At 34.0% G+C, this 17,605-nt stretch overlaps 1 protein-coding gene across 1 annotated transcript; it reads left to right on the plus strand.

Annotated features, from left to right (window-relative positions):
- Positions 1-11,391: 11,391 nt before the first annotated feature.
- LOC129874019 (protein LONGIFOLIA 2-like) lies at positions 11,392-16,915 on the plus strand. Its single transcript, XM_055949235.1, has 7 exons — positions 11,392-11,808; positions 11,934-12,144; positions 13,151-13,197; positions 13,285-14,468; positions 14,601-15,123; positions 15,208-15,358; positions 15,953-16,915. The coding sequence occupies exons 2-7, from the start codon at positions 12,003-12,005 to the stop codon at positions 16,729-16,731; spliced, it is 2,826 nt and encodes a 941-aa protein (XP_055805210.1). The 5' UTR covers positions 11,392-11,808; positions 11,934-12,002; the 3' UTR covers positions 16,732-16,915.
- Positions 16,916-17,605: the final 690 nt, after the last annotated feature.

The raw sequence follows: 17,605 nt of genomic DNA on the forward strand, positions 1-17,605 counted from the left end.
CCAATCTTTAGAATTGAGGTCAATCTCTTTTCCATCAAATAATATTGATGGTAATTTTGGCCTAATTCTCCCCTCCATCTTTTGTTATTTCATTTCTTTGATAATAAAAGTCAACCATTTTTAGTGGCTTAAAAAAGAGTTGACCATCAAATAATATTAATGGTAACTTTGTCAATTATTTGGATTGTCCACTTCAAAGAGAATTTACAAGTTTGTTATTGTTGTAATATAAAATAACTTGGCAAATATAAAAGAGGGAGAAAAGAAAAAACAGAGAGCAGTATGTTTTCTTCTTCTATATCTGTGTTCTTCATCCTTTCGATGCTAAGGATATTTATACACATATAGATGGCTTAAAGGAAGAAGAAAATTAGTGGGTTGCCCACTTTCAGTGGGCCCCACGTGTATATAATAAGATTAAGTGGATAATCCACTTTATAATACTCCCCCTTGGATGTCCACGAGAAATGTGCCTCGTTAAAGCCTTATTAGGAAAAAACCAATGGGAAAAAGCCTAATGAAGGAAAAAGAGTACACATATCTGATAATACGCCTTGAGTGTTGCCTCATTAAAAACCTTATCAGGAAAACCCAGTGGGACAAAACCTTGACTAAGGGAAAAAGAGTACAGCGCGTATTTTGCTCCCCCTGATGAAAATATCACTTAATATCTCGAAGACGACGCATTCCAATTTTATATCTCAATTTCTCAAAGGTTGAAGTTGGCAATGCTTTGGTGAACATATCCGCTAAATTGTCACTTGAACGAATTTGTTGGACATCTATTTCACCCTTCTTTTGAAGATCATGAGTGAAAAAGAATTTTGGTGAAATATGTTTTGTTCTGTCTCCTTTGATGTATCCTCCCTTCAGTTGAGCTATACATGCAACATTGTCTTCATACAATATTGTTGGAGCGTCTTTTGTCAAAGAAAGACCACATGTTTCTTGAAAGTGTTCAGTTATTGATCTTAACCAAACACATTCTCGACTTGCTTCATGAATGGCTATTATCTCTACATGATTTGAGGAAGTGGCAACCATAGTTTGCTTTGTTGAACGCCATGATATAGCTGTACCACCACATGTAAATAAATAGCCTGTTTGCGATCGACCTTTATGGGGATCAGATAAATATCCCGCATCTGCATAACCGATCAATTGTGACATGGAATCATTTGAGTAAAACAATCCCATATCAATGGTACCTCGAAGGTATCTGAATATATGCTTAATTCCATTCCAGTGTCTGCGTGTTGGTGAAGAACTAAATCTTGCTAACAAGTTTACTGAGAAAGCTATATCCGGTCTAGAATTGTTGGCAAGATACATTAATGCACCAATTGCACTAAGGTATGGTATTTCAGCACCAATAAGTTCTTCATCATTTTCATAAGGCCGAAACGGATCTGTATTAATATCAAGAGATCTCACAACCATTGGAGTACTTAATGGGTGTGTTTTATCCATATAAAATCTCTTTAAAATATTTTTAGTATATGTTGACTGATGGACAAATATCCCATTTGTAAAATGTTCAATTTGTAGACCAAGACAAAATTTTATCTTTCCAAGGTCTTTCATTTCAAACTCTTTTTTCAGACATTTTACTGCCTTTGAAAGTTCTTCCGGAGTTCCAATAATATTCAAATCATCAACATATACTGCTATTATGACAAATTCAGATTCAGACCTTCTCATAAAGACACAAGGGCAAATTGGATCATTTTTATATCCTTCTTTTAGCAAATATTCGCTAAGACGATTGTACCACATTCGCCCTGATTGTTTCAACCCGTACAAGGATTTCTGAAGCTTTATTGAATAATTTTCTCGAGAATCCTTGTATGCTTCAGGCACTTTGAACCCTTCGGGAATTTTCATTAAAATGTCGTGGTCCAATGAGCCATATAAATAGGCAGTGACCACGTCCATTAAGTGCATTTCAAGCTTTTCATGAACTGCCAAATTCATTAGATACCTGAAAGTAATTGCATCCATCACAGGGGAATATGTTTCCATATAGTCAATGTCAGGTCTTTGCGAAAAACCTTGGGCTACAAGTTGTGCTTTATATCTTACGACTTCACCCTTTTTATTTCGTTTACGCACAAAAACCCATTTGTGCCCTACTGGCTTGACACCTCCAGGTGTTCGAACTATTGATCCGAAAACTTCACGTTTTTCAAGTGAAGTTAACTCTACTTGAATTGCATCCTTCCATCTTGGCCAATCATTTCTCTGTCTGCATTCATCGACAGATTTTGGTTCAAGATCCTTATCTAGTTGCATTATTTCAATGGCAACATTATAAGCAAAAATATTATCGACCACAATATCATTTCGGTTCCACCGTTTTCCTGTCGAGACATAACTTATTGAGATTTCTTCATTCTCATTATTTTCAGGTACTTGGACCTCCTCGGTGGTATTACCATTTGTTGTGTCTCTGGGCTCTTCTTGAGCACTCGCCTCCAAATTATGATCATCTTGATCATTTATTCCTTTTTTTTTCGAGAATTTTTATCTTTGGAATCAAATGGTCTTCCACGTTTTAAGCGTGGTCTAGATTCATTTGCCTGAATAAGTTGTCCTACCGGGACATCAACTCGAACTTGAGCATTAGCAGCTAGGATATGCGATTTAGTAACCCGTGGAAGGTTAGTAAATGCATCCGGCAGTTGATTTGCAATATTCTACAAATAAATCATCTTTTGAACTTCTTGCTCACATTGATTTGTTCGAGGATCTAAATGAGATAGTGACAATGAATTCCAATCTATCTCATTTTTCAACTGCTTATGTTCTCTCCCTAATGTTGGGTATACTGATTCATCAAAATGATAATCAGCGAATCTTGCCGTAAATAAATCTCCAGTCATAGGTTCCAGATATTTTATAATAGAAGGAGATTCATACCCAACATATATTCCCAACCTTCTTTGGGGACTCATCTTTGTGCGGTGCGGTGGAGCAATTGGGACATATACCGCACACCCAAATATTTTAAGATGGGATATATTTGGCTCCCTTCCAAACGCCAACTGTAATGGGGAAAATTCATGATAATTTGTTGGCCTTACGCGCACAAGTGCTGCTGCATGCAAAATAGCATGCCCCCATACTGAAATAGGAAGTTTTGTCCTCATTACCAATGGTCTAGCTATCCATTGGAGGCGTTTAATCAATGATTCTGCTAGACCATTTTGAGTATGTACATGAGCGACCGGATGCTCAACTTTTATTCCAATCAACATACAATAATCATTAAATGATTGATATGTGAATTCACCAGCATTATCAAGACGAATTGTCTTTATTGCATAATCTGGAAATTGTGCTCTTAACCTTATAATTTGAGCTAACAATCTCGAAAAAGCCATGTTGCGAGTTGATAATAAGCACACATGTGACCATCTTGTAGATGCATCTATCAAGACCATATAATATTTAAATGGTCCACATGAAGGGTGAATTGGCCCACATATATCACCCTGTATACGTTCCAGAAACGCAGGGGATTCAATCCCAACCTTAGTTGCTGATGGTTTGATAATCAGTTTTCCTTGGGAACAAGCAACACAAGAGAATTCCTTAGATTGAAGAATTTTCTGATTCTTCAAAGTGTGTCCATGTGAATTCTCAATAATTCTGCGCATCATATTATAACCGGGATGACCCAACCGGTCATGCCAAATGATAAAATCATTAGAATCAGTAAACCTTTTGTTTACAATGGCATGTGATTCAACAGTACCAATATTTGTATGGTACAATCCAGAAGAAAGTGCAGGTAATTTTTCGTGCACAATTTTCTTCTCCATATTTATTGTAGTAATATAAAGGTATTCAACATTTCCTTCATTTGCAGTCTCAATATGATAGCCATTTTGGCGAATAACCTTGAAACTTAACAAGTTTCTTTGAGACTTACTACAATATAATGCATTATCAATTACCAATATCGTTCCTCCAGGTAGTAATAAGACTGCTTTTCCAGAGCATTCAATTAATTTTGTACTATCGGATATTGTATTGTCATAGGCCTTTTTCATAATCAAATGACAAAAATATTTCTTTTATTTTAATATCGTATGAGTTGTGGCACTATCCAAAATGCACATATCTTCATTATTCATCTTGAATCTCATTGAAGACTGGTAAATTTATTTATCTTCATAAAATAAAAATGCATTGTAAGAAATAAAATAAGTAACAATTTTGCTAGAAAAACATAAGTCCCTTTTTTTTTAAAGTTAAATTATGGTAATTTAGAATTTAAAAAATTATATGATTCAATTATGATGAATGTTACAATAATTTAGTTTATGAAATTATATACTTATTAACCTTAAATAAATATTATACACAAGTATTAAAAACAAATATAAAATATTATAAAACATTAATATAATATTATTCATCATGTATAGATAATTTATTTATTGACAAAAATAATACAATCATTATATATTATTAATGTCTAAAACATTAACAAGAATAAACAGTTAGTATAATGACATTAAATAAGGCGAATATTATTTTTAGTAACAATATGATATTAAGATTAAATAATAGCACACTAATAGTAATTAATTACAACATTGTAAAATAGCACAATGTAATAAACAATATACAATTATCATAACAATGTGACCTTGATTATTTTTTTTTTCTTCAAATACATAAACGTAAAAACACAATAATTCGAAGTACATGATAACATATTGAAAAACATGAAATTAAACATCAATTAAGATCCTTAAAAAAATCTTCAACCTCCAAATGAGTAATATCATTGAGGTCATTAAAATCATCATCCCTTAAGGCCAGATTTGTTTCAATATTATCATTATTCAAAGGCCTTGCCTCAACATTATTTTCGAACGCCAAGTGTGACTCTATCCGAGCATTAGAAGAAGAGGCACCACCTCTATTTGTCTTTCTTTTAAAATAATTTTGATAAAGTCTTACAAAATGCTCAGGCGTCCGACATTCATTTTTCCAGTGGCCTTTCATGCCACAACGATGACAGTTACTTTTTGAAGGGCCATTTTGAGAACTGATATTGTTCTCCCTTTTATGTTGACCACCACCACGACGATTATTATATCGTCCTCTGCCATTGCCACGCCCACGCACATTATTGTGACCTTGATATTTATTCTGTCTTCTTTCAGACTGGCCATGTGCTTTTACCATATTTGCCTCCGGTAACGGAGCAGTTCCAGTGGGACGGGCTTCATGATTTTTCATTAAAAGGGCATTATGTTGTTCAGCCACCAGAAGGCATGATATCAATTCAGAGTATTTTTTAAAACCCTTTTCACGGTATTGCTGCTGTAATATTACATTAGAGGCATGAAAAGTAGTTAGTGTCTTTTCTAACATGTCCTCATCATTTATATTTTCCCCACATAATTTTAATTGGGAAGTTATTCTAAATACAGCAAAATTATACTCAATTACGGTTTTAAAATCTTGAAACCGTAAGTGAATCCACTCATAACGAGTCCTTGGCAATACCGTTGCCCTGAGGTGGTCATACCTCCCTTTTAAGTCTTTCCACAATTCAAGTGGATCTTTCACTGTCAAGTATTCCATTTTTAGGCTTTCATCTAGATGATGACGAAGAAAAATCATAGCATTTGCTTTATCTTGACTTGATGCTGTATTTCCTTCAATTATAGCATCACCAAGACCCTTAGCGGTAAGGTGAATTTCAGCATCAAGTATCCATGACAAATAATTTTTACCAGAAATATCAAGTGCCACAAATTCCAATTTTGACAAGTTTGACATGATGAAAATTAATTTGAAAGTAACAAAGATAACTTAAAAATTAAATTTCTTTAGTAGATATACCTGATATAGAAGTTAATTTTCTGAAAAATTAGAGCTTCGTGCTGATAACGTGTTGTAATATAAAATAACTTGGCAAATATAAAAGAGGGAGAAAAGAAAAAACAGAGAGCAGTATATTTTCTTCTTCTATATCTGTGTTCTTCATCCTTTCGATGCTAAGGATATTTATACACATATAGATGGTTTAAAGGAAGAAGAAAATTAGTGGGTTGCCCACTTTCAGTGGGCCCCACGTGTATATAATAAGATTAAGTGGACAATCCACTTCATAATAGTTATTTATAGATGAAGAATATAAATTAATAAAAAGGTTAAAAGGTATGTAAAATCAGAGCAATAAATTGATATCCATACATGTTCATTTTAGAGGAAAACCAAAAATCAACAAAAAATGTGGAAATATTAGTACATATAGCTACTGTGAAGTACCTCCGTCCCATATTAGATGGACATCTTACTAAAAATATTTATTCCATATTATTTGATTACTTACTAAATCAAGATAGAATTAATTAAATTTTTTCTATTTTACCCCTACAATTAATATGACATTTTGAATATAAACAATTCGCAATACTAGCTATTTTCATACTCTATGTATATTGCGTTGATATAAACAAAGGGCAAAATGGTAGAGTCTTCTAATATATTAACGATTTTTTAATCACCGTACAAAGTTGAAAGTGCCCATCTAATATGAGACGGAGATAGTAAATAATATACTTATCCACATTAAATGTTCATGTATAATTCAATAAATGCCCGATACATATCTTTAAATATATGATCATCATTAAATTATAGTTAATTAATATTTTCTCACATCAATTTATTACTTTATCATGCTAAAATTAATATGGTTTGGTGTAAATAAACTTTCTGGAAATAAATTAGTGGTAAATTTAGACCTTGGGGTTGATCGCATTCAAAAATATAGGTGCGCATTCATAGTACTCTATGTAACCTAATCACTATATAGTCATCATGCATTAAACAAATTAAATTCATAACACTTAATTAACGCATATGCATGTCCAACATCTTCAAATATAATTTTCCTCAATTTAATACTGTCTCCGTTCATTTTTACTTGTCACTTATTTCTAAAATAGATTTTCATTTTCGGTTGTCACTTTTGACATATCAAAAAAAGACAATTATTTTTCCCCATATTATACCCTTAGCATTAAGTACTATTCCCCAAATCATTTTTCAAGACCTAATACTACTAAACATCAATTAATAAAGATAGTGTAGTAAATAGCTATATCAATAATTATGTTCTTCATGTATTTGCAAGTTAAACAATGACAAGTAAAAATGAACGAAGGAAGTACAATGTAAAGATAGTGTGGTTTTCGATTTCTTCAAGAAATTAGGTATATGGGTTTGTGTTTGGACTATAGTAAATTGGGATGAGTGGCAGAGTCAAAAAATTTTAATAAAAAAAAATTCAAAAATAATAATAATAAAAATGCAAGAAGAACGTCAAAATCCAAACTTGAAACCTATGATCTAAAACAATTGCATTCCACCTTCTCTCCTAACAAAATAAATTTTACCCTATATATTAACATACAATAATTTTTCAATCGAAAAGATTGAATTGTGTCGATCCCTTCTGATCAAAATTGGAACCTTAGTTACACCTAAATGGTGCTAAATTCAATCAATTGTGCAGTATTAATTACTCTCTCTCTGTGTGTGTTTGGACGGGGGGGGGGGGGGAGGAGGAGAAGGGCCTAATTAAACTTGTTTTAAAAGATAACCCTACAATTCCAGGACAGCAGAACATGGAAGCATGTTAAAAACATAGGCAAGGGTCGTGCTATTTGCAGTTAAGCAGTCAATTAAATCCACCACAAATGATAAAAGCTAGCTTACCTATTTTCAGGAATTGTACATATATAGATTATGATTGAGGTTAAGACAAAGAAGCCTAAAAAATAATAATAATAGTTAGCTAGTGAGGTAGCTTTATTTGGTATTGATTAATACTACACGCAGTTGTACTTTTCCAAGCTAAATGACTTGAGTAATAGCGGCCAAAAATGAAATTCTCAATAGGGTCCGTTACAACTTTATTATAGGCTTATTCTATTAATATGATAATAATATTATAGGCTTATTCTATTAGTATATAATAATAATGAGAATGAATATACTATGGGGTCCATTATTCTCTGTATAAATACGTCCCATACATAATTGAATTCGTACGGATGAAATTAATAATTGTAGTTATAATTGTACTGCAGAGAATTAGAGCTAGAAATAAATAATATGCACGAAATGCCTACTAACCATGTTATGGTTACGTGAACCCAATTAATCAGAACAATCGTCTTAAAATAATTGTTGATCTAGCTTGAAGACGTTGAAGTGACCGAATTGGTTGCCTAATGTAATATACATCTCTTGTTTGGTTTATTGGTTATTACACTGGAGCAAAATTTACCCCCGAAAAATAGTGACCAAGGATCGGCTATTACCATGATAAAAAAAATCTCTTCCTGACTTTATGACTATTATACATGAAATTTTTCCTGACTTTTTCTTCCTCAGTATTATGCCATTAACAAAATTTAATTGCTCCAATTGATTAAAAAAAAGATTTAAAAGTAACTGCATATTGGGAGGAGGTGTTTGAATTATTTGAACTATTTTAGTTTTGTAATTGTTTAGTTTCTGGCTAAACCGACGCTTATTTCCTTAAAAAAGATCCTTAGGAAAGTTGAATATTCACATTTTAAGTCTTCAAACTAAAAAATATAATGCATGACAAGTTTTTACAAATAATTAGTACTGAATTTATTTTTAAATAATTTCCACGATGAACAAGCTAATAACATTACCATATTTTACTTAAAATATAGCGGTGATGAAAATACAAAATGAAGAAATAATTTTGTCTTGGTTGTTTATCAAGTTAGATATTATCATTTTATTTTGTTTTGTTTAGGTATCCTGTATTTTGAATTTATTGACCCGATGAATCTAGATTCACACCCGTATTTTCAATGCTCGAATACTACGATATGTCTGATTAAATATTATATTTGGATAGCAACTTGAATTGAGTAGTGTCATTGTCTTTGAAGAATACATCGGTGACAAAACTCGACAAGGATTAAATGTGTTGGAAAGGCATATGACAATTTAACAAATATGTAGTACAGACACCAGCTAGCTTAGAAAAGATTGAAGAAAATATTAGATATTGGAATTGAAGACTTGTTGTAGTACTTACCAGAACTATCTAACCTTTTGGATTTTTCTGTAACGCGTTTAATTATAACACAGCTAATAATAAATACACTTAAAAACAGTACATTGGTTAGAAAACAAGTTATTAGTGAATTCTGATTTGAACTTTCAATGAGAATATATCAACAACATCACTGTTAATTCTGTTGGTCAATGCAATCCCAATTGTACTAGCTGTTTGAACAAAGAAGTACATAGTATAATTCAATTTTGATGTTATTTATGTCTTTATTCGTTGGGAAACCACTACTAGAAACAAAGGTTTTTTTCCAACACGAATCAGTGAGAAATTTGTGTTATAGAACATAATTTTCCACTTATTTTTCATCGAATTAGCTCACTGAAAAAATACATAATGAAAAACAGATTTTCACTGAAATAATGTTAAACTTCCTAAATTTTACTATTTTTTTTCTCTCGCAAGATTCAATCAAAATAGCCGTACGAATAGCCACTCGACAATTTTCGTCGGAAAATTTCAGTGGAGAAACAATGATTTTTTAGTAGTGGACAGGCTGCACCTCTAGTTTTGGTATGAATGAACCAAAAGAGTGAGTTTGAAACAGTGCCATTTACAAGCTTTAGTACTGTTTGGACCTTATCTATTACTACTTGAACAAACGCATATGTTTCAATTCTTATCAAATGGTAAATTGTTCTTTTGTCATTTGGATTTACTATTAGTGGAAAGGTAATTATAAGCTAGAAATTACAGGGTTATTTCGACTTCTTTCTTCAATTCATTTGAGTTTAAAATCCAGTCAATGTTTTTAATGGAGTATTAATAATTTTATGTCTACAGTCAAGGATAAGAAAAGGACTATGAAAACAAAAATAAAGGGGGGAAATTAATAAATCAAGCATTGACTGGCACTAATTTATATTCAATCCCGTACCTGCCCCCACCTTAGACCAAACCAAAAAAATAATAATTCAGCGGTCCATTTGGGTTCTTTAAAATAAGCCAAAAAGAAAAAACGAAGCGCCATTATATAATTTTGAATTGAAATTTGTAATATAATAGATGTTACATGGTATTATAATACAATACGTACCTTTAGAACCCTTTAATGATGATACATTATTAAGTCATTTACTATAAGTAATTGTTAAATTTTAGTGTGGATGAGTAACTTTGAATTGCTGATAAATAACTTATAAATTATAATAACCGGTTAAATTATATTAGACGTGGGTAAGATTATTTCAGCAGGCTTAAAAGTTGAGAACTTTTACAACGGCAAAATTTTACCTCAGTAACAGCAAGTAAAAACCACTGACACATGAGGTTAAATAGAGTAGCAGTTCAAGTCAGTGAGATTAAAAAAAACAGAAGAGAAACGCACACTATGAAAAAGGAACAAAAAAAGCATCATTGCTAACTTGCAAAGCTTCGTACACAAAAGATGAACGTCCACATGATCAAGGGCGGCTTTGTCCACTTGCCACACAATTGCATGAAATAATTATTTTATCGATTATTATTTGCTATTTTTCTTCATATAAGTATAAACTATCAAGTAACGCTACTTAGTCTTAAGCAAATATGAGAACTTGCACATTTTAGTGTAAGGGACTTGGAAGAAATAATTGAATGTGAAATACAATTACGTCTTTGTTATTCATTCTATTAGGAAAAAAAAAAAGGAACATATATCAGGAATATTTGGAGGCAAAAGAGTAACTTCCAAATAAAAACACGATAGAAAAAATATTTAGGCAGAGCCAGGCTGTGAAACTGAGCCATAATTGGATCAACAGATATATTTAAGAGTATTAAATGAAAACCCAGAGAAATTTGAAAGCATTATCTGCCAAATGCCATATGGCAGCATGATGATGATCATGTTGATAGAGTTTAGAAGGGCAATAAGGTCAAATTGTGTAAAGGTTGAAGAAAAGGACTTTAAAGACTTCTGGGAGGCAGCATTGCCAGTACATAATTCCACTTTCTTACATTTAATCTGACAAACTCCACATGCCCATGTATCTGTTACAACTAGTAGTGACTTGAAAAAGAGAGATCCATTCTCCAGACTCCTTAACCCCCTACCCCCACCCCCCCAGGAGACCCACCTCTCTACTCATTATTTTGTCCACATGAAAGTGTGTAGAAAATGACCCACCTCTTCCACACATTAGGCGGACCGACTCACCTTCTTCATATCCACATAACTTCTTCTATGCATATACATATTTATATTTATATGTATTTTATCGTTGTTTATATCAAATTAATAAATATTAATTTTATTTTAATTTATGTTAGAATAAGATTAGATTACAGTATGATTTAGAGTAAAGAGAATTAAGTAACTATCTCTTTCTCCCAATCTGCCCGCCATCTTCTCTATCATTCAAAGCCAGCTACAAGCTGCTGCCTCTATAGTTTTTATATATATAATGCATATGCCACATTCATTGCTAACATTTCCACATTTCACACACATAAAAACTCTCTCTCTCTCTCTCTGTTCACAGGACATAACCTTTGTTAGGCAAGAAACATTCTTACCATTTTGTTGTGTGAATAAAACATCTGTTCTTGGGTCTGGAGATTTCTGCTACTCTGCAGCTGCATATTATTCTCAATCTCGAAGCACCACATTTGTGCTAAGTTTACTCTGACTACGTTTCTCTGTCTGTCCCTGCAAAAAGCTTCGTTTTTTTCCACCGGTAAGTCTTAACTTTCACCTCTAAAACAAATAAGGAATGCAATTCAAGAAAATGAGTTGCTATTAATTTTTATTAATGAGTTCAATTAGGCAAGTTTTTGAATATCCTCTGCTTGTTGTTCATAGGAAGTGCACAAGGCCATATGATTTCTGCCAATTTTGGACATTGAGAAAGCAAAAAAAACGTCTGCAAGAATGTTATCTTCTATAACAGAGGAAAATAAAGATCTGCATAAGAAAATTGGATGCATGAATGGATTATTCCAATTGTTTGATCGACACCATTTCCTCATTGGCAAACATCTCCATGGTCAAAATCACAAAAGGCTACTCCCAGGTACTCTTCCTGACCAAAAAAGATACTATATTTTTCCTATTTTGCATTCCTGCAAGTGAACAAATCAAATACCATAAAGCCTCTAAATTCTGTCAAGTTTGTTCTATTCTCCTTCTATTGTGTAGAACTTGTCTTTGTCAAATTATTATAGTTCTGTGACTTAGATTCTATAACTGAATTTCTGAATATATTAATCCTATTTTCCAAAAAAATTGAAAATTCGCCCAATCCTATCATATTTCTTGGTACGAGGGAATAATATCTTAAAAAAAAGTGGAAATACGTAATCATGGTAAATTAGAGGACCTGGCTTCAAGAAGAGATGAAAGGCAATAGAAAACCACTGTTTATGGATAATTAGCAATAATAACAGAGAGAGAAACAAAGTACATCATCAAAACATTTCATTCTCAAGATTATTATAGATGACTGGGGTTTAGAAAAGGCTGGAAATGTAGGAACCTAATCAAGGAATCAAATATGCAAACTTGGCTTTATTTTGAAGTATTTGTTCACAAACTCAGTTTTTTCATCAAGAGAAAAGAACGAAAACAAAAAAATTAAAATTGAAGATTCCCATACTCAGTTTTTCACGTCTTTGAAAAACAAATCGAACAAATACTTTTTTTGAAACTAAAAGAGAAATTTGCAAAATTCATGTTTTGGGAAACATCAAATAAATGCCACCTTAACATTCAGAATTGACTACTTAACCTAAGCAATTATCTTTAACATATGCTAACTACAAGTATCAGCATTCTGGTTCTTTTTGCCCTCTTGTATACTTCCATACACATTTAAAACAATCTTGTGTTCACGTATCCAAATACAGATATACTATTTCCAGTTAAGGAGTAGAGCATACAAAAACTGGATTTTCACTTGCTGAAGCATAAATATTCTGCATACACATTGTTATCTTGATAGAACTCTCATAAATCATATAGTTAGTCCCTTTAGTTTAATTAAAGTAGGAAATCTCACTACTGGTTCATGTGTCCTGAAGGTGCCATGGACAGGATGGAGACCAAATGTACAATGCAACCGGCTACGGTAAGATTTTGAACAAATTCATTCATCGAGATATCACTAAGCTAGCACACAAAACAAACTTACCAACCTTTCAATTGACAACTGCAGGAAAAGACTCCAAGGGAGGTAGCCAAGAACAAATTGTCGCATTCAAGTGAGTCATCCAAGGCCAACTTAAATCTTGAACAAAGTAAAAGGCCACAACAAGAGCAACCTTCCAGCAGTCAAAGAAACTTACTAGAATCTCCTTCGAAAACCCTGCCATACAAGCAACCAAGTTCTCCATCTCATTCTGGCCGGCGATCTCCTGATTTACGGGATGTTGTAAAAGACTCAATGCACAGGGAAGCCCGTAGTTTAGCTGTAAAAACTGTCACCAAAATAGAAGGTAAAGTCCATGTAATGAAGCACATTGATTCTCCAAGGCCATTTCAGCAGCCAAACTGTGGGAGGCCATCTGATGGAACTAGGCATGTAACTGCTAAGTTTCGTGAAGCACCTCGTAATTCAAGAGATGATCTAAAGCATTCACCAAGAGATCATCCACGTTTCTCATACGATGAAAGAGACTCGAGAGAAGTGATGCGTTCTTCAATAAGGCTAAAGGACCTTCCCAGACTCTCACTGGACAGTAGAGAACAGTCTTTCAGGAGCTCTGCCTCTGAATCCAGATCAAATTTTCTTTTAGGGGATCATAAAAGATCTTCTAGTGTTGTAGCAAAGCTGATGGGATTGGAAGCTTTACCAAATCCCATTCCCTCAAATGAAGTTGAGACAGTAATACCTAAGTCTTTCTCTACCAATGATTCTGTTTCAGTCTCGACAAAAACAGCTGAAAAGAGCAAGAATAATCAAGTCACACGGTTCCCTCAGATTAATGAAAAGGATTTCGGCTCCCCACGAATGAAATCTACCAATTTAATCATGAGAGTAGCATCAACTTCACGGCTTCCACTAGAACCTGCTCCCTGGAGGCAACCGGAGGCCAGCAGAACCTCCTACAAGTCATCTGCAAGAAACACAGATGTGGAACTGTCGATTCAGAGGCCAAAGCTATCTTCCTCTGTCTATGGTGAAATGGAGAAAAGGATAACTGAACTTGAGTTCAGAAAGTCTGGAAAGGATCTCAGAGCTCTAAAGCAGATTCTTGAAGCAATGCAGAAGACTAGAGCAAGGTTAGATGTCCAAACAGAAGAGCAGGCAGACTCTGATGCGAATTTGGAAATAGTGCAGAAAAGGCAGCAATGCAACCTGCTATCTCCAACCATAAAGGGAACTCGAGCACCAAAAAGGTCAGAATCTTTAAATATAACTATGAAACAATCCAAACTAAGTGATAACATTAGTATTGCTTGTTCCCCTTTCTTAACTGCAAATGTCTCCAAATTTCAAGAACTCTTCACTAAAGACCTTGTATATAACAGAGAGGATACAGCTGACAAGAAAACTTGGAAAGATGTGACACCTAGAGTGAAAAATGTCAGAGAGTCTGGTTGGCTTCTTCCTTCACCAGACAAGAAGACCAAAGAAGGAACATCAAGGGCAGTGCAAAACCCGACATTACGCCAACCAAAGGAAGGAAGCCATCCTGCATTAGGAAGGAATTCTGGAACTGTAAGTCCAAGACCACTACCGAAGAAGAAGCAATCTTGTCCGACAACTACATCACCAGAGTTCAGCAGGGTAAGAAGGCAATCAATTAAGCAATCCAAAGAATCAGGCTCTTCAAAAAAGAGAATGCAAGCAAAACCCAACAATCTGTTCCGAGTTGATGAGGAATTGAGTGAGATCAGCAGTGGCACAAGAAATTTCAGTGAGCAAAGTGATGCAACTTCTTTACAATCAGAAAGCAACAACAGTTTGAGCTCCCATGCAGATGGAGAAGTCACAAGCAGAAATCATTCCTTTAGGGTCAATGCTAAAAGACTAGAGGACTCTAAAGACAAAGTGAGTGACTTATCTTCATACATATATCTACTTATCCTACACATGACCAATTACTGACTTTTAACTTTTTTTTTCTTCATCCAGAGTAACATGGTGAGGCTGAATGAAGACAGACCAATGGCTGAACTTGCAATTTCTACAATTGAACAGCCAAGTCCTGTCTCAGTGCTTGATGCCACATTCTATGAAGAAGATTCACCATCTCCTGTGAAGAAGAAAACGACTGCATTTAGAGGTATAGCTACCATTAGTTCTGTAAAGCATCTGCTTTTGATGCAAACTACAAACAATCATGACTGTCCAGAAATAAACACTACGAGGAGAAAGGAAAGCATGTTGCCAAAGAGAGGAAAATCTAACATATTGCTTTGTTGAAAAATGACTGAATACTCAACACAAATAGCTCGATTAGTTAGCTAGTTTGAAGTGTTCACAAAAAGCATGTTAATATCTCTTATTTACTGTCATAGTTTGGCTTAGGCTTCTAAACCCCCTAAAAAATTGTAGCCTTTTGCTAAAACTCAAAATGGAAAAGATACACCTAGAATAGTTATCTAGGTGTTCAAATACTTGCAAAGAGCAAATTTTTATCTGCCTTGAATAAGATTAAGAATTACATGAGATCTCAAGTTAGGACAAGCTCCTACGACTGATTAATCTAGATGTTTATCTGCATTTTCACTATTTTAAAGAATTTGGTGAATAGTTTGCTTGATGTACCCAAAGCATAGGAGAGAAAGGCAAACCACAGCAGAATTATGTTACAATTGATTTTGAGGTACAAGCAGGATTTGCCTAATTATCTTTTATGTCCTTTCCACCTGAACAGTTGAGGATGCTGCTGATGAGTTATGGTACCTAGATTACCAGGACCATTCACCTTACAGCACGAGGATAGATCTTGGCACTGAGATCACCACCCAGAAGAAATTAGCGCGCATTAAGGACCTGGTTCACCAACTCAGACTTTTGGACTCCAGCTACGAAGCAAGTACGGACCAGCTTGGATCCTTGAGCCAGAATCATAATCCTGACCACAGATACATCACCAAAATACTACTGGCATCTGGCCTTCTCAAGGACGTGGACTCTGTCTCCACAGTCATTCACTTTCAGTCGTCTGGCCATATGATTGATCCAAAGTTGTTTCATATCCTGGAACAGACTGAGGAATGCGTTATGTCAGGAAATGGACACAGTAAGACAAGTGCTCGAACAGAGTTTAATCAGAAAATGCACAGAAAGAACGTCTTTGACACAGTCGATGAGATACTTTCCCGCAAACTAGCTTCAGAAAGCTGTTTATTGCAGGGACAAGATTGTTTAAGTGCACAGAAACTCCAGAAAGAACTGAAGTCAGACATAGACCAACTCAATGCTAAAAAGGTTGGCATGGACTCTGAGGAAGATGAATTGATAAGTATCCTAAATGCAGATATGAGGCATCAGTCAGATGATTGGACAAACGGTGAAAGTGAGATTCCATCATTGATTTTGGATGTCGAGCGCTTAATATATAAAGACCTTATTACAGAAATAGTTAGTGATGAGGCCAGAGAGCAGCAAATAAGAACAAGGAGGCATTGTAGGCAACTATTTACTAACTAAATATTCAAAGCTTATGTCCTCAATTTCATGTACAAATCTAATGATTTACTTTTACATATGAGATGCTAGCTAAAGCGAGATATAAGTGTGTCAAGGCAAAATTCAATCAGGCAAATGGAAAGCAGAAAAACAATGCCGTTTAATTTGCATAAACAGAAATGCTTATGTTCATATTTTAACCAAATTTCTGGGTACGTACTGTCAATCTTGTTTGACTGAAGTTATTCCAATCTATAATTTTTCACATAAACTCAAGTAGCTGTTTCATTTGAACAAATAAATATGTTCTCTCGGCACCACATTGTAAAGCTGAATTCAACAATCAAATCTTATCAATGATCTTTCTAGGGTTACGAAAATGGGAGATAACTGTAGATGCAATTTCACAAACTATCCAATATATATTTGTCCTGCACTTCCATATGATCATTTACGAGTACTTCTCCAGTTTTTATTAAATATACATTGTGTTTTACACCAACTTGCCTTTACCTCGAACTCGTCCCCACACCTTCCTTGACCACCAGCCTTCTGTTGAATTCAGCCTGAATCGAGAGACCGCCCAAAAGAGAGGAATTTTATTATTTTGTTCAAAATTTACCCGCACAAGTAAAATATAACGAGCAATTATTTTCGTTCCTGGTTGGATAAATAAAGGTGCTGTTGGCCTCCAATATTTTTGAGAAAAAACTTAAAAAAATATTGGAAAGTAGTATCTTATAATTGTTATTACTTGGTAAATATATGTGACAAACATCCAGGTTTTAAGTTCTACAAAAAATTAGAATTTTGGGCCAAGTTCTAATATTTGAGAATTTTTTAAAAATTTAAAAATTACCTCAAATTTTTATATTATATAAAAATAGCTCTCATT

The sequence above is a fragment of the Solanum dulcamara genome, chromosome 11 (genome assembly GCF_947179165.1).
Source record: "Solanum dulcamara chromosome 11, daSolDulc1.2, whole genome shotgun sequence".
Taxonomy (NCBI): Eukaryota; Viridiplantae; Streptophyta; class Magnoliopsida; order Solanales; family Solanaceae; genus Solanum; species Solanum dulcamara.